Below are 21633 nucleotides of genomic sequence, written 5' to 3' on the forward strand. Positions count from 1 at the left end.
CTTTGTTTGAGCTTGCTGCGAGCTCAGTCGACGAAGTTACGTCGATTTCAAGATTTCCATCTGCTCATAGGCAACTACACAACAACCACAATACCCAACCCTTAACCCTCTCGCGAACTGCATGACATACCTTGCATCTAACGGCGCCCAAAGTTTTGGAATTAGATAATATGTGGTGGTTGTGTCGTTGCCTCTGAGCCGATGGTGGTGAGGCTGCTTGGCGACATGATTTTTCGTCTGCTGACTAAGCAGCGTACCCCACCGAAATCGCCAAAATCGCCGGGAGCCCCAACTTCGCACACGTGCGACTCCTCAACCACCACGAATTCACGATATTTTATGCGCGCGATCGAATATACGGCCTCAATATAGTAGGTGCACGTACGGATCTGGAATTATCATGATAATCTGGGGCTGCGCAATTGCGTGGAGAGAGGTCCTCTCTGCACGGCCTCGGCGCCGCCCGAGGACTTCAAAATCGGATATCACGATTCTCTCCACTACACCTACGTTTGTATAGCTATTCACTGCGGAGTAAGTGCAAATGAAAGCTCTTAACGTATATTATACGATACAGTACTAAAATATAGAGAAAGAGCAATTCCGGCCAATTCTTGGCACCTTTTTCTGGCTTATTCGCAATTAATTAAATTAATTGCAAATAAGTGGATCCAAGCAAGTAACAAGCAAGCAAGACGCTGAGAATTAGGCAATCAAGTAAGCAATAGGGCTAATTATTTGCTTGCTTGATTGTTAGCAGGTATGCGCGGCGCAATACCATGCGCTCGTCGCATCGTTTCTCGCACTTCACAGGTGTCCCTTGCTGCGAATCGGCCCTTGCTCTTGCATTCAAAATTTTCGTCCTGGTCATTTGGGAGGCTCGCCGAGAAAGCATCGAATCATCTTGGAGTCTTGGCGTGTGCATGGGAGCTGGATAGCGGGCAGGAAAAGGGATCATGGCATGCGGCGGTTTGCTCATGTAGATTTTCCCATGGCATGGCATAGCCAGAGTTGTGATAGCTGTGAATATCACAATTGTTGGAATGATGCGGTTTTTCATGGGTGAATATGTATCATAATACGGCTATAGGACTGCAAGAGAGATATGCCAGAACACTCCACGAGGCCGATCAAACCCCTTTTGTTGAACTATTTAACCACTCATCTTGTAGCAGCTCACGCGCCGTGGCCCTTTTTTCTGGCTCCCACTGCAACATTTTCCGCATGAAAGACATGAAGAGTTTCTTGTTCTCGCCTTCGAGATAAACTTCACAATCCTCTAAGGAGTAATCCGGAATCTCTGCGAATCCTTTCCATTGGCCTGATAAAAATAATTAGTGACGCAGTCAGCAATTGCAGAAAAGCAACACGATCACTACTTGCCTTCATGATTCCAATAAGCTAGAGTCTCGTCGGCTCTTCGCAGGAACTCTTGTGAGGGAGGACCGAGCAGAGCAATCATTTCGCCCAGCATACGCGCATTGGAGATTTTCCTATTGTCGCCTCCAGGACTGAACATGTGTCCTTCTTCGAATAAATCCCAGATCTTTAAATCTAAATTAGAACATGAATCTGATTATAACAGCGAGGAGTTATTAAAGGTTGGGATGTAGGAACAGTGTTTATACATACCATCACACCAATGTTCCATATATCTGCTGCTGAGCCCCATGGCATACAAAGCATGACTTCCGGAGCGCGATATATCTCTGGTTGTATGAAGCCTTCGTGCTGCTTGCCGATACGGGCCATACCCAGATCTGCAATCATGCATGGACCAATAGCTTGCAGATACTTTCGTAGAGCGAAATCTTGACGAGATTTGTAGATTACTTGATCGCCATCGACTTTGCGAGGACTTGGTTCTTCCTCCTCCATCCTCTCCCACTCTTTGAATACCGTTGGATCAGAGCAAGCGAGCATGATGTTTTTAGCTTGGAGATCTGGTCTCTGATTAGCTTGCATATCTTTGACGCGCCTGGTCTTCACTTACCAGTGTGTACAACGTGGGCTTCGGAGTGGAGGTAGTCAAGGCCGGCGAATATATACTGCAACGCCGACTTAAGCAATGCTTCAGTCAAACTTTTTGGGTTTAGTGCACATTGCAGGTCATAAAGACTCGCTAGCATTGGTTCCTGTACCAAACATTGATGGACACTAGCCGGACCCTTAATTTCAAAAGAGTCTTGCATAGAGCGAACGTAGGATGCTCCACTGTGCTTTGATCGAGTTGCTGCAATATGCTTAAACACTTCGACCTCGCGATTTACTATAGAGCTATTGATGCAGATTTTCAGCGCAACATAGTTGTGCTGCCTTTCGTATATTTATTGTCAGAGTGAGCTTGAAAATCGAGGTTTATGCTCACCTGAGGTCGCGACAGAACCACACAGTCGAATTTGCGCCATACCCCAGCTTGTTGAGGACTTGATATCGATCATGAAAGATGTCTCCGATGCGGACGGGATAGTAGACGGAAGTCTTATAATGTGGCATCCGCTCTTCTTCGATTTCAACTGCCTCGTCAATAATTGCAAACCCCGACGACCTGATTTTGCGTGCAGGTGACGCTGGCCTGCGCGTAAAGCCACGAACACCTCTGAGGAAAATTTTCATTGCAAGCGAGTGATGGAACGAAAGACAAGCAAGAAAGGAATGGCAGGACAGGGTCAAGACCAAAGCCGCAGGAGCCCCAGCCTCGGTTGCCGCTGACTAATCCGTTGAGTGAACACCACCTGCATGGAACCTACAGAAGCTCGGCTCCAGCCACATTTTCCCGAGCTACCACACACAAACTTACTTGTTGATGCTCGCCCAAATTGACTTCGAGTACTCCAGCTTCTCTTGGCACTTATGAATGGTCTGGCATAACTTTGGCAAAGAGAAGGGCCCCTAGGCGAAGTTTCTTGGAGCTTAGGATCTCGGGCTTCCCGACTTGGATCCTGACTCAATTGAATCAAACCTGGCTATCCCAGATCTGATAGTAGCTCATAAATCGAGTCAAAGAATCGTTTCCAACCATTTTCGAGAAACCTTCAGCCCAGGGGGTTTGACGAAACCAGACTCACCATTGGACGCGTTGGAGGCACCCATCCAAAAGCCAGTAGAATCACCCATCCAAAAGCCAGTAGAATCACCCATGCATAAACGTCCCCTGAGGGCTACACGGGCAGTCTTCTCCAGGCGCTGGACCTCCCCGGATACCTGTGGGATTCTTCTCCGGGCGCCAACATTACCTATCGGATGCTGTGTTAGAAAGCTGTGCCGCAACCGTGCAGGCCTCGTCTCAACCGCGCAGCCTCCGCCTCGCTCCCTATGTTGCGATTCATGCGCGCAGCAATTGCCTATACCAAAATTAGCTCATCGCCTACGCGCGAGTAGTGACAGGGGGGTGGCTCAGAGAGGAGGTGATGATACTCAAGCCGCTCGGAGCTGTAGGATAGTCCAAATTGTTCGACATGTCTCTATATAAGCGGGCTGCATTTGTCGTACTGACACCGCCTATAACCAGCGATCGACATACTCCTCATCTTATGCCCAGTCCATCAGACCTCTCAACTACCATATTTCTTCCTTTATCAGGTCTCCCAGTTGCTCTTCACCATGAACAGAACTCTAGCCAGACTTATTCGATGGGGCGGCAAGGTGAAGCTCTCGGATGTCGAAAAGCAGAGCGGTAAAGGATAGGCCAGCGCTCTTGAAAAAGCTACCGATGAGCTTGAGTCGGAGGTAAGTAGGGGTTCGTTTCCTCTTCAAGCATTCTTTGCTAACCAACTGCCTGCGACAGGACTCGCGCATCAAAGTGGCCATTATCAAGTTAGGCACTCCGAATTGCTCTACAGGATAATCACTCACGTTCTAACTTGTTGATGTGTCTAGGGGCGCAAAGGCACACAAGTCCTACTCAGACCCAAGCGATCCTCAATCGGTCATATCATTGACTCTTCAGACGGCAGCCGGAACGAAAGTGAAGTCCACACACGTCCACAAGGATGGAACCCACAAGGAAAAGTGATAACGCGGTTTTCTGGGCTCCAAGAAGCTTTAAGGAGAGCCTTCAGCAAAGAATTGGCGTTGGTGGTGGAAGGATTAGGATTGGATTACGGCGGTGCAGACTCCACTGATAGAATCTTAGATCAAATTAGCTTTACCAATGCAGAGTCTTCTTACTTGAGCGTAGAATAACAGATTTATATAAGTTTTCTTTATGAGAGTTCTATTTAGTATAATAGAGGATATTTCCATTGGGAGAAGTGTGCTATGCAGACCACGTAGGTACTATGCATGTACGTGCGATCTGAAGAACTGTGCCTCATGCCCGGATACAAAATGAAGCCCTTGAAGCTACAAAGTCAACTTCTGCAATTACCATACTCGCGATCCAAAGAAGATTTTCCTGAGTTTGTCATGGCAAAGATGCCGTGGGAAAGATGTGAAGTGCAATGTGGCGTTCTCATGCCTGATCTCTAGGAAACTCTTCTCCAGAGCCGCCCTTTGTCTTTACTCTACTCGGCTTCTAAACCTAGAGGTCGTTTACTCCATGTATCGTTGGACGTAGAAGAGTTGCAGGACGTACATTGGTTCTGAATTTCTAATATGCGTGAAGCGCTTTGAGCGACGACGTTCACTCTACTTCGTATAGTATTGTGGCAGGAAAGAAAAACAACCATCGAAGCTACTATAGAGTATATACCAGTTATTCGATACTAATTTTGAATGCAGCAATGACGTACATCGCTTTCGGCTGAATCTTACTAACCCAGAGAACCCTTCGTTAAATCAGATGGTCACAATGGGTCATCCGGCAAGTTTTAATAGAGCGAAACTGGCCTTCTATCACGTATTTTTACAATACTGCAAAACACCTCAAACACTACATCACTCCCCCCAGCATTGCAAATCCAATTCTAGCAATGGCTACTATCACCCATTCCCGTAGCTCAAACGCATTCCCAACCTGCAGTCGCGCTGTCACGCGACTGCAGGTTGGCACGTTGACTGCCGTCTTTCCGACCGTCTCTGGCATCGTTGAGATACAAGGGACTTCGAAGAGAGCGTCCGGATGGTTAAGCCCTACTCTCCTGCTGGGTACTGCATCACGCGCCAACACGTGACACAAGGTTCGAGTGTGAATAAGCGGACGTTGGAAGGAAGGTAGGCTTCAGTAGTATTGGATGTGTGGAACGCGGGTTGAGGCTATACCTCAACTTATCACCAACTCAACACACGTGAGCACGTGACCCCCACCCCGGGGGTATGCTCCATCAACACCAAGGTTCTCAATCAATTCCGATCCTTTTCAATCCTTTTCAAGCCTCTCGGCACGCCTCTCGGCGCATACAAGGTCTAGTTCCTCATCTTACTCTCCCCTATGTATTCTGCCCCTACTACGGTGTCAGGCGTATCTTTTGTGGGTAGGGCGCGCTAGCAGGTAGGAAAAAATTCAAAACACCAATCACAACCCTGGTTTGTATGTATCAAAATGCTCGCTGTTTTAACAACAATAACCACACCAGCAGCTTTTATCCTGGATACAAATCCGGTCACCATGGAGGATCTACCGGGGCCAGATCCACCAAATCCAATGACACCGAAGCGATCCAGTTCACGCCACCTCCACCGTGATACCCGGGTCAAAATCCATAAACTGCGCGATATCAAATGGACACACAAGGACATCACAGCCCACCTGGTATCACTCTTCGACAGGCTGAGCACTCTCTTCTGGTTGACAGATTCACGCCAAAGAAACAGACTGGTCAAAAGTCGACACTTTCCAAAGAACAGATTGATGAAATTGAGGAATATGTCTGTTCCCCCAAACAAGGTCGGCTCATGAGCTATTTTGCCCTTGCTATTGGCCCATTCCACCACTTCAAAGTAGGGGAATATACCATCCGCAGGGTACTGAAGGCTAGAGGCTATTCTCGCTGCATTGCTCGCTCAAAGCCACCTCTTTGTAACGGGTCGTCTCTCTCGTAACTTCCAAGTGCTCAGACAAGGCAAGGTACAGGGCAAGTCGTCGTTGGGGTGCGATAGTCTTCAGAAATGCAGGCAGGGAACAAGCAGATGTCTCAAGCATAGACGGGTTACTCTGCAATAGGTAGTATTGTAGAATTTTGAGTTGAATACGAGGTTCCTATGGGGGGAATGACCGTGGTTATATACATCCTGTACTCCTGTGAAACCTCTTGGGATCTTCGGGGATCATACCGATCCTCATGATCCAACTGGGGATCACTGGGGATCACTGGGGATCACTGGGGATCATATCGATCCTCATGGTCTATCACGTGACCTTAGTCAGGCGAGTCCAAGATGCTAAGGCGGAACCTCGTTCCCCTAGGGCCGGCGGGCCAGCTGGATGTGATAAGCCTCAGTTGCTGCCTGCTTGTCTCGAATGCCTCAGCAATCGAGTTATCGGTGTTACTGGTTGTAACACTCTTAATGCTAAAAACAGAGAAATTCGCCGCGCTGGGCACAGCAGCATGTGAATTGGACCCGGGAACAGTGGTGCAACATCCTGTGGAGTGATAAAACCTGGGTGACAGGAGGACGAAACAGAAGGCAGTGGGTGACAAGGAGGGCAGGAGAAGAGCTGGATGATACTTTCGTGCTTGAGAAGATACAAAAGAGAAGGGGCTGGATGTTCTGGGGTTGTTTCAGCGGTGGAGTGAAAGGACCAGGTCTTTTCTGAGAGAAGTAATGGGGCACCATCAACCAGATCACATACTGTGAAAGGATTGTTCCTATCGTTCACGGATGGATCAGGACGAATCCACACCTCCAATTCATGCAGAATGGTACCCCAGGGCATTCAGCAGGGTCAACCAAGGAAGAACTGTGTTATGAACTCCTCGTTCACCTAAAGATGTTTCGACAATGAGCGTAGTCCTGCTGCGCTTGTCGAATGAGTAACACCAAGGGAGGTTAGCACGGTCAGGTTCGGGCTCACTAACTAAGAGCTCAAGGTACGTACTGCTCGTACGTAAGAGAGTTGAAGTATGATAAGGCCGACGTTAGAACGGGTCAGGGCTTCAGTAGTATCGGAGGGTGTGTAACAAATAGATTCGTGGAGTATGTTTGCCGTTGAGATTCAGTACGTTGAAAGTTAAAACATAAGTTGAGTACGAAGGAGAGAAAGCAACGTTGCGAACGACCGTGTTCTTATACCTTTCCTTCCTCCATACAATTTGGTGCCTGCTCTCTCTGCTCTCTCTGCTCCCTGCAGATTATGGAGAGCACGGAGAGAACTTCACATGACCTCTGGTTACGTGATGCTATCCCGCGTATTGTTGTGCGATCCGCAGGTCCGCTGACGCTGGGTCGTCTTTCCTGCAACCTTCTTCGTGATTGCTTCCTGTTGGCCCTGCCCCGTACCGTTCATAACAAACTGTTAGAAAGGGGCATTATTACCATCTTCTGGCCAGGCTATTCCCCAGATTTGAATCCTATCGAGACAATCTGGAATTGGATGAAGAATTATATTGAGGAGAGGTACGGTGATGTCCAGCACTCGTATAATAACCTACGGGTGTATGTTAAGGAGGCACGGGAGTCTATCACACAGGCACAGCTGGATTCATTGATCGATTCCATGTAGGACCGGTGTTTGGCTGTGATTGCTGTAGAGGGAGGGTTCACCAAGTATTGAGAGAGAATTCGTGAATACAACAGAGTTCACCTTCCCGATAATACCTAGTGTGGAGCTTTTGAGGTTTACAAACTGTGTGGGCTTTGATTTAGGACTAGGGACAGATTTGAGGCTCTTTCGCTAAAACTTGACAATTTCTGGTGGGCCCTCTGAGACTGCGAAGCAGCGGGTGAGCGAAGGTGAGAACCTGAGGAGACCCTTAGCCGAACTCAGCCACAGCGGCGTAAGATCACGTGAGCGGCAGGAGTCTGAGAGTGTGCACATTGGAGAGGTATAACAGATATAGCTATAACGATCGGGTTCTTGAACTTGGACCCTGAAATTCGGCATCCCAAATCAACAAACGCGCGCACCGCTCGGCTTGGACCTCACCTCACCAGCCTTCCATAGGTGATCGCCTGAAGCCCCTCTATCGCTATCTCAACCCTTTCGAAGGGAGCAGTCTCACAGCATCAAACCTCGTCTCTTCCATCAACACCCCAACGCCGCTCACTACCTACCCTCATCCCCCTTCCTCCCCCATAACAACCTCCCCCTCATCCTCTCCGCCCACCACCGCTTCTCCCCCGCCGTAAAACACTCCCTCTCGCGCATCGCCCCCCACGACCCATGGAAATGCCCGAGCATATACTTCCTCACCGTCTGCGCGCCATCGATGCCAAACCTGCTCCCCGGATCATCCGTCACCACGACCGTCACCTCCTGCAGCGCCAGCTCTCGCAGCCGCCCCAGCCCGACGACCCACATGTCCAGCTGCGCGGGGGCGGCGAGGTCGGCGCGCAGCGGCCCGTCGGCGCCCATCTCGTGGTGGGCGATGGTGAGGGAGAGGTGCAGGGTGCGCAGGCCGCGGAGGCGCGCGACGCGCGCGCCGGACTCGAAGAGGTGCGTGTTCCAGCGGGCGCAGCGGGCGGCGTCGGTGGGGTTCTCGCCGGCGGTCATGCAGAGGGTGAATTCTCTTAGGTGGGGCCCGTGGCGGGGCGGGAGGGCGGAGAGGAAGGCGCGGAAGGCGGCGGCGTGGCGGAAGGAGAAGTGGGAGAGGGTGTAGGGGAGGGCGTGGGCTTCGGTGTGGATTTGGGCGCAGACGCGGAGGAGGGAGAGGGTGAGGGTGTGTTTGAGGGAGATGGGTTTGTTGGGGGGTTCGGTGAGCTGGGTTTGGGCGGAGAGCCAGGCTGGAGGGAGGGGAGGGGGGATGCAGGCTTTGTGTCGTTCTTTGCAGGAGTCGATGTGGAAGCGGTCGCCCATGCGCCAGTGGTTTGGGTGGAGGTCTTGGGTGGCTTCTTCGTCGTCCAGGGCGATTCGTTCATCCAGAGTAGTATCTATAGATCGACGATATGCTTCGGCTTCAGAGATGTCGGCCTGACAAAGATAGAAGCGGAAGTATTTGGGCACGTCAGTAACCTGAGCTAAAACTGGATCCCTGTACGACCGACGGACATCTGGGTCGTCTTTGCGCTCATGTTCGACGTGGATCGGATTCACTGTAAATACCAGCTCATAGATGCTGTTTCTCAGTTCTGCCGGCAGCCTCAAGAAGGGCGATTCGGCCGCGTTGAAGGCTGATCTACAAGGGTTTAGTGAAGGTCCGACTTTCTAAATAGCCATTATGTAAAGAGCCTCACAAGGCATTGGGGGGTCGCGGAGCTGAAGCCCTTGATTTCTTCCTCGTCGCCGCCCTGTCCGCGGCATCATATGCAAAGGGCCTCTTTTCCGTTGACATGGTGAATGAATGTGATCGAGGCTGAAGCACACGTTACAGGCTCCCCAGCAGCTGATTTAACGATGCCTACCCTCGAGTAAGCTCTCTTTCTGGATCGTGTACGCTTGCCTGGCACCACTTGAGGTCCTCTAGTACGTCGTTAAGAATTGTGAGACGATAATTTTGGCAGGGCTGAAAGCTCTCCGGCCACCTCAAACGGTGTTGGCTTACGGCAATCTCGGGCGCCAAGGTGAAAGCGGGGCCGTATTCAGCGATGAAGTAATCACTAGTAATAGTCCCGGGCAAAACTGATCCTACCAAATTCCATTTCCGCTTTTGAACCTGAGCGTACAGGGTTTTAAACCGAGCAATGACTAAGTAAAGCTGAGCTAACTAGTGGCTGTGCAATCCTGAGCATGCCCTGGCGGCCCTGAGCAAGTCTAAGCAGGCTAACAAATATCCTAGATTCAGGCCACTCCCCCACTCAGTGGCCAAATTCTTAATACTAGATATACTTTCTCTTATAAAATATCAGCTATGAATACTTCATACCCGTTTGCTACATCATAGGTGTGTCTACATAACCAGCACCACAACAAACGGTAATCTACAGCCTACTATACACGCCATATATACTTTTCGTCATGACCGCAACTTCTCCTCTTTAATCCTTTAATCTATATCGAACCCTCGAAACCAAGCGTGGCCTAAAGCCTGCTGAGCCGAAATGCGCCTCGCAGGATCCAGCTGCATCATTTCTGCGACAACTTCCTGGAACAAAAAGTCCTCGACGTCTTTCCAGCTAGAAAACGGCTCATAGGAATGATAATCCGCGACCCGGTCATCCCAAAGCATGCCAAGGACCTGGCAACTGAGTTCATCATCTCCCAGGTGCGTAATGAGCCCATTGAAACTCTCCCGATTTGGAAAGTAGGATATCTGGCGCTGGAGGCGAACCATCTCCGGGAGTGCGCCCGCCGCCTCGTGCTTTTGAAAGTCGGCATCAGGACCGAAGATGACGCGGCCGAGCATGGCATAGATGCACTGATGCTTTTAGCGACAAAGGTCTTCGCGGGTACGAAAATTGGAAATAGTTACCACGGCACCGAAAGAGAACATGTCGGTCGGTTTGTTGAGTTCGCCCTTGAGGTGACCCTCTGGGCTGCGCCAGTTTTCGTTTCCGGGGAGCATCCCTTTGATGCATCTCCCTTTCGGGAGATAGGCGGCGTTTTCAAGGTCTATGATTTGGACGCTTTCGATTCTTATGTCTTGGCCCTCTTGGTGGTAGTTGACCATGATGTTGTCGGGTTTCACATCTGAAAAACTCTTAGCTTGGAGCTGTACACAATGCTGAAGTCAACTTGCCTAGATGAATAACGTCTCGGCTGTGCAGCTCCGCTATGCCTCGTAAAGCTGCTTTGAGGATTTGTCTCCGAGCTTTCATCGAAATACTTCTGCGTATGAGGCTCAATAGGTCATCGGCCAAGTACTTGTACACGAATACACGCTGATTCGGGATGCTGTCACATGGGAGCCGTATGTAAGGGCTGTCTCTAAGGTGGGGCAGAATTAAATCGTTGAAGTTAGAAAATATCGCTTCAGGAATATCCTTCAACACAAATTTCTCGTCTTCGGATCTGCAATGCTTTAGTACAGGTTATTGATAGAGTGCCCACAGATGCACAAACGTCGCTAGACACACCCGCCCAAAATGTGCTCTTTCTTGGAGTAACTCCTTGAACTGGTAGAGATGTCCCGATGAGCCAGTCCACTCACTCGTAGATGCCATGCTGAAGCCCCTTCTAGGAAATGTAGGCGCAACTCTGTTCCAATTGCGGTTAGGGGAGATTCGACGAACACCGGAAGCTCGGATTTCTGGGATCAGTGCCTTCATGGTTTGGGGTCGCGGCACAGTACAATTCTGGGCTACAGCATGACTATCCCAGAGTTTTGGGCCTCATGCAAAATATCCCTGGGGTCGTATCTCGCATATAGTTAACTGAAGAACTCTGGCAATGATAGTTCCGCATGCACTATAATTGGACTAGTCAACGGACTTTGGACAGAAAGGTGAGCATCCTGAGCAGTGGCGGTGCGACCTGAGCAGAGGCTGAGAGGCTGAGCCGAAGTTGAGCCGGACGTAATTATGCTTACAAACAGGGGATACGGCACTAACCTAACAGGGAAGTAAGAGGAGGTAGGTTCGTCGGAGGTATACGCGCGGCGATGATGGTGGGGTTCGGAATGGGCATGCGCCGGCGAAGCAACGCTTGGCGGTAAGAGGCCGCTCACACAGGCCTCAAACACGGCGGGTCGCAGAGGATTCGTGCGGGAGATGTGCGGGCCAAGCGTGTGTCTCAGGATTTGTGGATTAAGGTTGATCACTGTGGATGCGGAGGAAGCAAAATGCTGGCGAAGGATGCCCGACGCGCGCACTCTCGGCGCTGGTGGGTGGTGTTCTGGCGTCGCGGTGTGCTTCGTGTTGGGATATGAGGGCCCATCGAAGGGTGCAATCAATAGGCTCGTGGGAGGCTCTGGCGGGCAGCAGGGGCCGGCTTCTGCGATTATTGCAGCAAATGCCTGGCGTCATCATCCGGGGTAGCTCTGCTCCGCCACACTCGAGTCGCCAGGCACAAGTGCCCTCTTTGTCGTGCAGGGCCGGGCTGCATGCGGCTTCGAGGCCCTGGAGGGTTGATTTTTGGAGCCCATCGCGAACAAAGGCTGCAGAAACCACTGCTACACCTCAGGTACACCCGGCAGGCGCCTCTGCGACGTGGATTCAAACACCATCCTGCACTGCCCACCCGTCAGCGTGCTTCTGCCGACGCTCAGCTCCATCGCCACGCCCGGTGCCCAGCAGCTAGCCGCGTGTACTGATTTAGCAGCCCGTGACTTGTCTTGTCGCGGCCCCTTTCTCCTCGTGCTCCACGCCTGCGACGCTTCTCCCCTCAGGAACACCGCGCCGAAGGTCGACCCCAACACTCGCTCGTTCCCCAGACCCAGAGACTCTCTCATCTTCACCGTCGCCCGGCTGCCTCGAAAGTCTGCACTTCTGCGCATCCGTCTGGGAACTGGACAGTCCCGTGGATCGCACCACCATCGTTCTCGAACGCTAGCCTGCCACACCACCCGTGGCTTCCCGGTTTTTACTGGCCTCGTCGACGTCGTCGCGGCAACAACACCAACCTCCACCCACCCTCCACTCGTTACCGGCACCCACGAATCCCTACATCTCCATCGCATCCTCGGAGCGCATACTATCGCTGAGATTCCTCGACACCGCTGCTGGTTTGGCCTGTCCCACGTAATCGTACTCTTCACGGGTACCGCGACTCCCTGAAGGCCTCGCCTTCGTCACCACCACCGCATCTCGACTTCCTCGACCGCCCGCCACCATGCTGCGCTCGCTATCCAGATGGCCCCTTTCCTTCCTCCTCTCCGCCCTCCTCGCCCTCCTCCCCCTGTCATCCGCCGAGCGGATAATACAGTCGAATTCTCTCAACCCTTGCCAGGCCAACTCGAGCTTCTCCGCCACCCTCTTCAATGTCGCCTTCACGCCGGACAACAGGACCCTCACCTTCAACATCGTCGGTGTTTCTGCTATCGCGGGCAATGTCTCCATAGTCGCTGAGGTCTACATCTACGGCTACAAGGCCATCACTGAGAAGATCGACCCTTGCACGCAGGACGCTCTGAAGGGTCTTTGCCCGATGAACACCGGCTCGATTACAATCAACTCCAACTACCCTGATATCAGCAAGAGCGTTATCAAGCAGATTCCTGGTGAGATTGCCCGTTCTACTGCCAACTGACGCTTCTGACTCGACTAGGTATTGCATACACGGTTCCTGACTTGGACGCCACGATCAAGGTCTACATCAACAGCACTGATACCAACGAGCCGCTTGCCTGTGTGGAAGCCGAACTCTCCAATGGACAGACTGTGGATCACAAAGCTGTCGGATGGGTCACTGCTGTGATTGCTGGTATTGGACTAGTAGCATCCGCCATCACCTCTGGACTCGGACACTCCAACACTGCCGCTCATGTCGCTGCCAACGCTCTTTCCCTCTTTGGCTTCTTCCAGTCTCAAGCTATGTTCGGTATCACGGCCGTTTCACAGCCGCCGATTGTCGCCTCGTGGACTCAGAACTTCCAGTGGAGCATGGGTATAATCCGCGTTGGTTTCCTGCAGAAGATGGCCACCTGGTACCAGCGCTCTACCGGCGGCACCCCCACGACCTACCTTTCTAGTCTCTCGACGACGTCTGTCGAAGTGCAGAAACGCGGCATCAACATCGGTCAGCTCGCCACTCGGGCTCTCGGACGTGTCTACTCAAGGAGCAACAGCGCGGCCACCAACGCCGAGAACCAGAACCGTGTCGTTCTTCACGGTATCAAGCGTGTCGGATTCCGCGCTAATATCGAGATTACCAACATCTTCTTTACAGCCTACGCTTTCTTCATTATTTTTGTCCTACTGGTTATTTTCTGTGTCGTCCTCTTCAAGTTCATCTGCGAAGGTCTCGTTAAGGCTGGAAAGATGAAGTCCGACAAATTTACCGATTTCCGAAATGGCTGGAAGACTGTTCTCAAGGGGATCATGTTCCGCATTGTAAGATTCCAGTCTTCATAGCATCCGCGCTCTGTACTGACAAATCACCAGATCCTTATTGGTTTCCCTCAGATGATTGTCATTTGCTTCTGGGAGCTTACCGTTAGGGACTCGGCAGCTGAAGTTGTGCTAGCCATCTTCACCGTCGTCATCATGCTCGCAATCCTCGGATGGGCATCCTCCAAGGTCATTCGCATTGCACAGCGCTCAATCCTTATGCACAAGAACCCCGCCTACATTCTCTACTCGGATCCTATCGCTCTCAACAAGTGGGGTTTTCTCTATGTTCAGTTCAAGGCCACCGCCTATTACTTTATCGTCCCGTTCTTGATCTACATTCTCATCAAGGGAATGTTCATCGGTCTTGCGCAGGGAAGTGGCGTCGTTCAGGCTATTGCGCTTGTCTTGATCGAGGCCTCGTTCCTCATCGGCATCAGTGTCCTCCGACCGTACATGGACAAGAAGACGAACGGTTTCAACATAGCGATTGCAGCTGTCAACTTCCTCAGTTCCATATTTATCCTCGTCTTCAGCAATGTCTTCAACCAACCAGTAAGTGATCGCACGCCAAAGTTGTTTGTTTCAAGCCTAACAGCATTAGGGTCTCGCAACAGGTATCATGGGCGTCATCTTCTTCGTCTACAACGCTGCATTCGCTCTCGTCCTTCTCCTTATGGTTCTCATATCCTCCGGATTTGCGCTCTTCACCAAGAACCCGGACACCCGCTACCACCCGATGCGTGATGACCGTGGCTCATTCATCAAGTCGCAAACCCAACTTACTACTGAATTAGATGCCCTTGGGGCTACAGCCCGCGGCGAGGGCAAGGGTCAACACAGATCCAGGACTGGCATCGATGATGATGACGATTCCCTTAGCTCTGAATCAATGGACCGCACCCACCTCGCAACTAAAGAGGGCAACTTTGGAGCCGAGCCACCTCGTAGCCCGATCAATCCATCGATGCCTCTGTTCCCCAGCCAAGGCGGAAGCCCGCCAGCAGCAGCCCCTAGCGGACCACCGCCAACGTATTACAACCGAAGCAACGGTGCCAGCCCAGTTCCGCGAGTACAAAGCTCCCACAGCACCAGCGGAAACTCGTATCAGCAATATCCTCGGGCAGGCAGCCTCCGGAGTGAGGCTACTAGCCAAGGGGGCGCTTTCCGGGCACAGAATAATTCGAGCCCGTGGCAACGAGGAGCAGGTTATGATCATTGACGCCAGGAGCAGGAGAAGATCATCGATATGTACGATGATCGGGGAGACCGAAGGAGTCGGTAGAGTAGTTGAAATATTATTCGATCCTCGACATGGCATTGGGATTGGGACGGAAATATCAAATGGCGTACAAATGCTTTCCCGCATAGGCCGATGCCCAGCGGCATCGGCCCTCGCGCACATAGTTTCCCTTTAATGGTTGTCCACCGTCTTGTTTAAGAGGCGTCACGAAAGGCTTTTTTTGTTTTGTTGCTTTTCTTCAATTGTTTGGTTCGGTGTATCTTTGTGGTTCTGAAACTTCTTACACTGCATGCACGGCTGGTAGTTGCCTGTGCTGGAGATGGATCAAGGGATTGCGCATTAGCTTCTCCTGGATAGTTGAGAAGCTCTGGAAGGGGGGTGGCTGGCCGTTAGTCGAATGAGAACATCATAAAGAACCTACTATGATTATAAGAACACTCATGTGACGGACTCTCATCTCATATGTAACCGATGGCACAGCACTAGCATTTTGTTACTTTTCCAACTTCGCGCGGTATCTAAGTTATGCATTGCGCGTATCATCCGCATCTTTGGACTCGGAAGTCGTGCAGTTGGTCGTGTGACTGGACAGGATGTTATTTCAGCAGAGGTCTTTCACAGAACTTGGAGCTATCCGATTGGCTGTGGTCTGATTCAGAGGCTCTGCGCCATTGAGATGTTCAACAAACCCAGAATTGGAACTGGATTCAAGCCTCCATGATTGAGATCAGGACCCTTTCAATTTTCTTTTCCAAAGTGTCCAATTTCATCACAACAGCTAGATCGAATGCAGGGCGGGGAAATAAACTCGGCGCCGCAAAGCTCGATGTGCGCCAGGATTGATCTTCTGTTCCTGCGTCTGTGCCGCAACTGACACATCCCTGCCCACCAGCTCATCGTCAACCTGGGCATCGTCATAGGAACACGAAGGTACCAAAATTGTTTTAGTGCGAGAAGACCAAGGTACGATCCATTGCGAGACCGAGGTACGATCCATTGCGGGTGGCCTTGGACGCCTTGTCAGCTTAAAGGTACGTAAGTCTGCCGAAAGCTTTTCTGCGTTCTCTGTCCATCTCATCCTGTTGCCGGAGTCCTGACCATGCTGCTCTCACTCGTTCTCCCCATCACAGTCGCTAATGCAGCGCTTGCAGCATACACATTCGATCCTCTCCAGCACCTAGCGGGCATCACACCTTACTTCGAGCCCTCAGACCCTCCTCTCAACCCGGCACCGCCGCAAGGATGCAATGCAACCCGGGCTGCGTATCTGGTCAGGCACGCCGCCATCTGGGCCAACGACTTTGACTATGAGGAGTTCATCGACCCCTTCGTGTCCAAGCTGCAGAACACGACTGTCGACTGGAAAAGAGCTGGCCCACTGGCTTTCCTATCCACATGGAAAACCCCAATCGAGAACGAGGATATAGAGGAATTGACACAGGTTGGCCGGCAGGAGGCCTTCACATTGGGTGTCAGTGTTGGACAGAGATACCCTTCGTTCAAGGCACCGGGCAAAGTGTGGACATCGACGGCTGAAAGAACGGAGAAGAGCGCACAGTCTTTTATTGAGGGTCTGGTTACGCGGAGCAATGAGACAGAGCTGGTATCGGTTAGTGAAGGCGAGGAAGAGGGTGCGGACTCTCTCACGCCGTATGAGGGATGTCCGGCTTATAGCTCTTCGGCTGGGAGTGAGCAGTCTGCGGTAAGATGGAAAAAGTTCTTCAGCTTCTAACGAAGCTAACTCTCGTGTCCAGCAATACCAAGAACTCTACACTAAACCCATCATCGAGCGCTTTCACGCTCTCGCTCCTTCATTCAACTTCACTCCGAATGATATCGTTGGCATGCAGGAATTATGCGGATATGAGACCGTGATCCGGGGCTCGTCACCATTCTGCTCCCCGGAGGTCTTCAGCCCGAATGACTGGCTCGGATTCGAATATACCAACGACATCCAATACCACTTTAACACGGGCTATGGAAACGAAGTATCCGGCGCCATTGGATTCCCGTGGCTGAATGCTACAGCAGGCCTATTGACTTCGGACGACACCAACAGCTCCGATGCCCAGGATATCTACGTCTCTTTCACGCACCGTGAACAACTTCCCGTTGTTCTCGTAGCACTAGGATTATTCAACAACTCTGCGTTCTCGGGCGGCGACGACATCAACGCCACGATGCCGCTAGATGCTCAGAACTATCGTCGTGCGTGGAAATCGTCACACATCATTCCCTTCTTGGCCAATGTCGCGATCGAAAAGCTGTCATGCGATAGCTATGGCTTCGGTGTTGGAGAGCACTATCGTGTTCTGGTAAACCAGAGTCCGCAGCCGCTCCCTGGGTGCACTGATGGACCAGGGGAGAGCTGCTCGAGGGACGCGTTCCAGAAGTTTGTGCAGTCGCGCGAGGAGACTCTTGGGGGCTTTGGTGAGAAATGTGGAGTGGACTACTCCAATTCGACGGATATCTTGAGCATTTATGGCGTCTCATAGGTACAGTAATTTGAGACACGAATGCGGCATCTCAGGACGGAGAAATAAGAGTCGGGCATAGTAATGATCTTGTGTCTTGGGATTGGTGGAAGAAGATACATACTTCGTGCTAACATCTCTCATGGATACAGGCTTCAGATATCAAAGGTACCCAATTAATTTAGCTTCTAATTCGTTCTCGCGGCCCAAGGTTAACTAGACATTTACCGAGCATGACTAAAAGTACGCCCGGAAGACCCACGAGTACGCACGAGTACCACGGCGCCGATCATCAGTTGTAGCATGTTGCCGAGGATCCGATTCATCCGGTGACCACTCACCAGGCCAGTCTTATCATCAGAAATTACTCACCGATTTAGGGGTGCCTCCCTTACAAATTTTACATCCGCCCACTTCCTGCCGCGTTAAGTATACCGGACCCCAGCTTTCATGTCTTTTCTCTTCTCCCGCCGTTGTCGCCATGCTCCTCTAGATGATTGGGATGGTGGTTTCTGAGTTTCTTTAAAGGTCTTGCAGCTAAAGTATCATCTCTCTGTACCGGCTTAATCATGGCCTCTATCACCCTCACCCTCCGGAGGCCAAATATACTCCTCCGGCTTGGCTCCAGGACCTCAGAAGAGTCTCTGAAGCTCCAATCACGACCTCTGGATCCACAAGCCCCCCTCCGGCTTCTTTCTTTCAACGACCTCCCACCCTGGTATCAAGACAACCCCTACATTCGCACGGCCTACCGTCCCGTCTCCAACTCCTTCAAGCACTGCCTCCACTCCCTCTCCTACTTCCACAACGAAACCCTAAACATCTACACCCACCTCCTCCCCGCCGTCCTCCTCCTCCTATCCTTCACGCCCTACCCCCAATCCCTCCTCCGCGAGCACCTCCCCACCTCGACGCCCCTCGACGGCGCCATCTTCACCCTCAACCTGCTCGCGGCGCTCACCACCTTCTCCCTGTCCGCTACGTACCACACGTGCATGTCGCACTCGCAGCCCATCAACGCGGCGGCGCTACTGGCCGACTACGCGGGTATCCTGCTGCTCATCCTCGCCTCCTTCGTCTCGGGCATCCACGTCGGCTTCTACTGCGAGCCCGCGCTCAAGCTGCTCTACTGGGCCATGATCGCCTTCTTGGTGCTGCTCACGGGCGTCCTGATCCTGCACCCGCAGCTGCAGGGCCCGCGCTGCCGCGCCGTCCGCACCACGGCGTTTGTGGCGACGGCGCTCAGCGGGTTTGCGCCGATTGCGCATGGGCTGTGGTTGTATGGGTGGGCGGATATGTGGGGGAAGAGCGGCATGCGGTGGTGGTTGGGCGAGGGCGTGGCGTATGGGATTGGGGCCGGGTTCTTTGCGGGGAGGTGGCCCGAGAGGTGGGTTTGGGGGTTGTATGGGGGTAAGGGGAAGGGGAGGTGGGTGGATGTTTTGGGGGGCAGTCATCAGATTTTTCATTGTTTGGTCGTGGTTGGGGCGTGTGTGCATTTGTGGGGTGTTTGGGATGCTTGGGGGTGGGTTGGGAGGGGGGAGGGGTTGGGGGGGTGTGCGGCGATTTAAGGGCTGGGTTGGATAGGAGTAGAGAGAAGGTTTAGGTGGTGGTAATGTTTGGAAAGGAGGTGCATAGGCTGTGTTCTATTGTATACCCATTTCAAGTCTTGGGCGATTTAGATCGCTATTACAGTGCATATCCACTTTATGATCTCTATAACGCCTCCCATCTCTTTCGCTAGGAGTACCAATATTCCCCTTCGGCCACTCGCCGACCTCCTGACGACGTCATCCCAAAAAGTAATAGTCATGTGCACTCCACCTGATGACCTAATCACTCATCAATCTCGCCTATAAAAAATTTACTTTCCCCGGCCTTGGAGTTCTTCATAGGAAGAGGCGGCTGTTGTTTCTTTAACAATAAACCATTGAAAACCGAATGGAGGAAGTAGTTCAACATGCTCATTCTCGCAACGCTGTGGGCCGGACTTTCAACCCCACTAGCCCATCAAATAAATGGGAGTGGGGAAAGTCGGGCCAGCGAACGAGTCTAGTGGTGAAGAGACTCTTCTGAAAGACATAATAGAGATCACCCCAACGCCCATCAGAAGTCAAGTTTCCTCTCAGATATAGATGCACACCACCAGCATTTCCCTCCAACGCCCACGATCATCACACTTCAACCTCGCGGCACCGAGCACCGACCCACTCGCAAACTTCCATGAACAAAAGGTACGTGCGATAGATAGGCGTTGATGCTCGATGCCGCACCACCGCTCCTCCATTGCCTTCCAACCCCAACCATCCGACTCCACATCCATCGCAACTTGTATAGCTGGAATGCTGAACATGATCCGTTCCGTCGTATCATCTCTGCCTTCCAGCACACCTCCATACATTTCCACACTCTTTCCTTTGAAGATCAAAACGAACCCCGACCTCTGGCTGTCTGACCTCCGTTCGTTTGAGAGATTTTATGCCCAAACTCTAGTCGCCATGACGAAGCACGGCGCCGACACCTCCGGTCTATTCACCCTGGCAGCTAGCATGGTCGCCGGTGCTTGTCATTCCTGTAGAAACTCGTGACTACACCAATTTCACGTGATTCGTCATGGGTCTTGGCGGTGGAGGGGGTATAAAACTTCTTCTTCGTTGTGAGGAGTGGGATCTTCATGGAGTTGGAGGGGCGGGTTGGGGTACAAGAAAGTATATGTCACGACTTCATGGCTCCGTGGGAGTCCTGGTTTTTGGGATTCAACAAAGTATTTGTCACAAGTTCATGGCTTCGTGGGAGTTTGGCTTGGGATTCAACAGTCATGAGACTTCTGTATAATGGAGGTCGATGTGGGTTCCGAGGGATCAAACTTCAGGCAGGAAAATGCGGAATGTGGCGAACCGTTGTATGATCTGATGCTCTCCAACGCTTGACGAGGATGATGGAAAACAATCTCTTCGGGATAGAGGTAATTACAATCGGTGTATTGCAGACATTTGGCTTAGCTGTTATGACTCGAGACGAGCATCGTCAACGGGAGCGGAGTAAGCGCCACCCAGACCGCACCATGCGTCTAACAATTGAGCTGTGTTGCAAACTTCCACCGCCACCCCTCCAGCAGAAAAGTGCCACATAGTAGTCTGGCCATGTCTTTTTTGTACTGGCTCTAAGCGAATGAGTCCTTGATGCTCTCTCAAGGAGAAACGGCGGCTTTATATACCAGAAAGGACATCCCTTAGCACATGACTTAGCCCCAGCTCGTGACCTATGTTCTTTCTGAACTCCGTGCATCTTGGAAGCCTCTCAAAGATATATGATTCTGGCAGAACTCGGTACTCACCATGTCCTCCCACGGCTGCAGTCCTCCCCTTGGTATTGCTACACTGTTCTCAGAGTGTTCGTGCGGGCATCGCTGCAGTTGCAGATGATATCCACTTTCGGGAAGCTAAGCGAGGTCGTGAACTCGAACCCTGCACTGACGCAATACGGCTTTCCGCATCTGATTAGCGGAACGGCTACAAGGGGGCTACCTGAGCGGGCTGCCGGCGCTCCCTGCTAGCGCTGGCGTTGTTTTAGCCACAGTAAGCGTATTATAAATCTGCAGAAGCCACCAGAATAGCTAGATAATATAAAACAACGGCAGGGGCCCTTGTATTTTATATCATAAAAATGCCGAATCTTGTACGCCGGAACAATGGCCACCATCCACGGCCAATTCAATATCCTATTCTTCGAGATCCGGGCACCCGTCTCTCCTACCGAGAGCGTGATATTGCTTTCTCCCTCTCTCGATACGCTGGCTGGAATAACCGAAGGATCGGTTCCTCTCTTGGTGTGCCTTACAGAACTATATCCAATGCTCTCTCTCTCCAGAATCCGTGGACCCCTCAAAAACAGAGAGGGAGAAAACCGAATCTTGATACTCCAACTCGACAGCGCCTTATTGCCCGGGCTAAGCTT

General features: G+C 51.7%; 6 protein-coding genes across 6 annotated transcripts; 3 read left to right on the forward strand and 3 right to left on the reverse strand.

Moving 5' to 3' along the window:
* Positions 1–988: 988 nt before the first annotated feature.
* Positions 989–2640, reverse strand: BDZ99DRAFT_574770 (kinase-like protein). The gene is made up of 5 exons (XM_033728408.1): positions 2369–2640; positions 1994–2316; positions 1633–1943; positions 1384–1546; positions 989–1321 (listed from the first exon to the last, which is right to left on the reverse strand). The coding sequence occupies exons 1-5, from the start codon at positions 2614–2616 to the stop codon at positions 1131–1133; spliced, it is 1236 nt and encodes a 411-aa protein (XP_033572127.1). The 5' UTR covers positions 2617–2640; the 3' UTR covers positions 989–1130.
* A 4811-nt stretch (positions 2641–7451) lies between these two features.
* On the reverse strand, positions 7452–9520 carry BDZ99DRAFT_502029 (uncharacterized protein; the record flags this gene model as incomplete). Its single annotated transcript, XM_033723860.1, has 3 exons — positions 9274–9520; positions 8155–9215; positions 7452–7528 (listed from the first exon to the last, which is right to left on the reverse strand). Exons 1-3 carry the CDS (start codon positions 9369–9371, stop codon positions 7452–7454), a joined length of 1236 nt encoding a protein of 411 aa, XP_033572128.1. The 5' UTR covers positions 9372–9520.
* Positions 9521–10022: 502 nt separating this feature from the next.
* On the reverse strand, positions 10023–11139 carry BDZ99DRAFT_396492 (serine/threonine protein kinase; the record flags this gene model as incomplete). Its single annotated transcript, XM_033715993.1, has 4 exons — positions 10023–10394; positions 10449–10674; positions 10712–10987; positions 11039–11139. The coding sequence occupies 4 exons, from the start codon at positions 11137–11139 to the stop codon at positions 10023–10025; spliced, it is 975 nt and encodes a 324-aa protein (XP_033572129.1).
* A 1158-nt stretch (positions 11140–12297) lies between these two features.
* BDZ99DRAFT_502031 (TRP-domain-containing protein) lies at positions 12298–15558 on the forward strand. Its single transcript, XM_033723861.1, has 4 exons — positions 12298–13133; positions 13181–13965; positions 14017–14517; positions 14567–15558. The coding sequence occupies exons 1-4, from the start codon at positions 12746–12748 to the stop codon at positions 15182–15184; spliced, it is 2292 nt and encodes a 763-aa protein (XP_033572130.1). The 5' UTR covers positions 12298–12745; the 3' UTR covers positions 15185–15558.
* Positions 15559–16288: 730 nt separating this feature from the next.
* BDZ99DRAFT_450733 (repressible acid phosphatase) lies at positions 16289–17911 on the forward strand. The gene is made up of 2 exons (XM_033718180.1): positions 16289–16907; positions 16960–17911. Exons 1-2 carry the CDS (start codon positions 16305–16307, stop codon positions 17698–17700), a joined length of 1344 nt encoding a protein of 447 aa, XP_033572131.1. The 5' UTR covers positions 16289–16304; the 3' UTR covers positions 17701–17911.
* A 224-nt stretch (positions 17912–18135) lies between these two features.
* Positions 18136–19247, forward strand: BDZ99DRAFT_511233 (HlyIII-domain-containing protein; the record flags this gene model as incomplete). Its single annotated transcript, XM_033724530.1, has 1 exon — positions 18136–19247. The coding sequence occupies exon 1, from the start codon at positions 18249–18251 to the stop codon at positions 19245–19247; it is 999 nt and encodes a 332-aa protein (XP_033572132.1). The 5' UTR covers positions 18136–18248.
* Between the last annotated feature and the right edge of the window lie 2386 nt (positions 19248–21633).

Source organism: Mytilinidion resinicola, assembly GCF_010093595.1.
Source record: "Mytilinidion resinicola strain CBS 304.34 unplaced genomic scaffold BDZ99scaffold_19, whole genome shotgun sequence".
Taxonomy (NCBI): domain Eukaryota; kingdom Fungi; phylum Ascomycota; class Dothideomycetes; order Mytilinidiales; family Mytilinidiaceae; genus Mytilinidion; species Mytilinidion resinicola.

What these genes read in the sequence shown, in the direction of transcription:
- BDZ99DRAFT_574770 (XM_033728408.1), bottom strand. Translation starts at nt 2,616, where the DNA reads ATGAAAATTTTCCTCAGAGGTGTTCGTGGCTTTACGCGCAGGCCAGCG. An exon ending in TATGGAACATTGGTGTGATG is followed by an intron (nt 1,547 to 1,632) that starts GTATGTATAAAC and finishes TTAGATTTAAAG; the next exon opens with ATCTGGGATTTATTCGAAGA. An exon ending in AGCTTATTGGAATCATGAAG is followed by an intron (nt 1,322 to 1,383) that starts GCAAGTAGTGAT and finishes TATTTTTATCAG; the next exon opens with GCCAATGGAAAGGATTCGCA.
- BDZ99DRAFT_450733 (XM_033718180.1), top strand. Translation starts at nt 16,305, where the DNA reads ATGCTGCTCTCACTCGTTCTCCCCATCACAGTCGCTAATGCAGCGCTT. An exon ending in CTGGGAGTGAGCAGTCTGCG is followed by an intron (nt 16,908 to 16,959) that starts GTAAGATGGAAA and finishes TCTCGTGTCCAG; the next exon opens with CAATACCAAGAACTCTACAC.
- BDZ99DRAFT_502031 (XM_033723861.1), top strand. Translation starts at nt 12,746, where the DNA reads ATGCTGCGCTCGCTATCCAGATGGCCCCTTTCCTTCCTCCTCTCCGCC. An exon ending in CGTTATCAAGCAGATTCCTG is followed by an intron (nt 13,134 to 13,180) that starts GTGAGATTGCCC and finishes TGACTCGACTAG; the next exon opens with GTATTGCATACACGGTTCCT. An exon ending in AGGGGATCATGTTCCGCATT is followed by an intron (nt 13,966 to 14,016) that starts GTAAGATTCCAG and finishes ACAAATCACCAG; the next exon opens with ATCCTTATTGGTTTCCCTCA.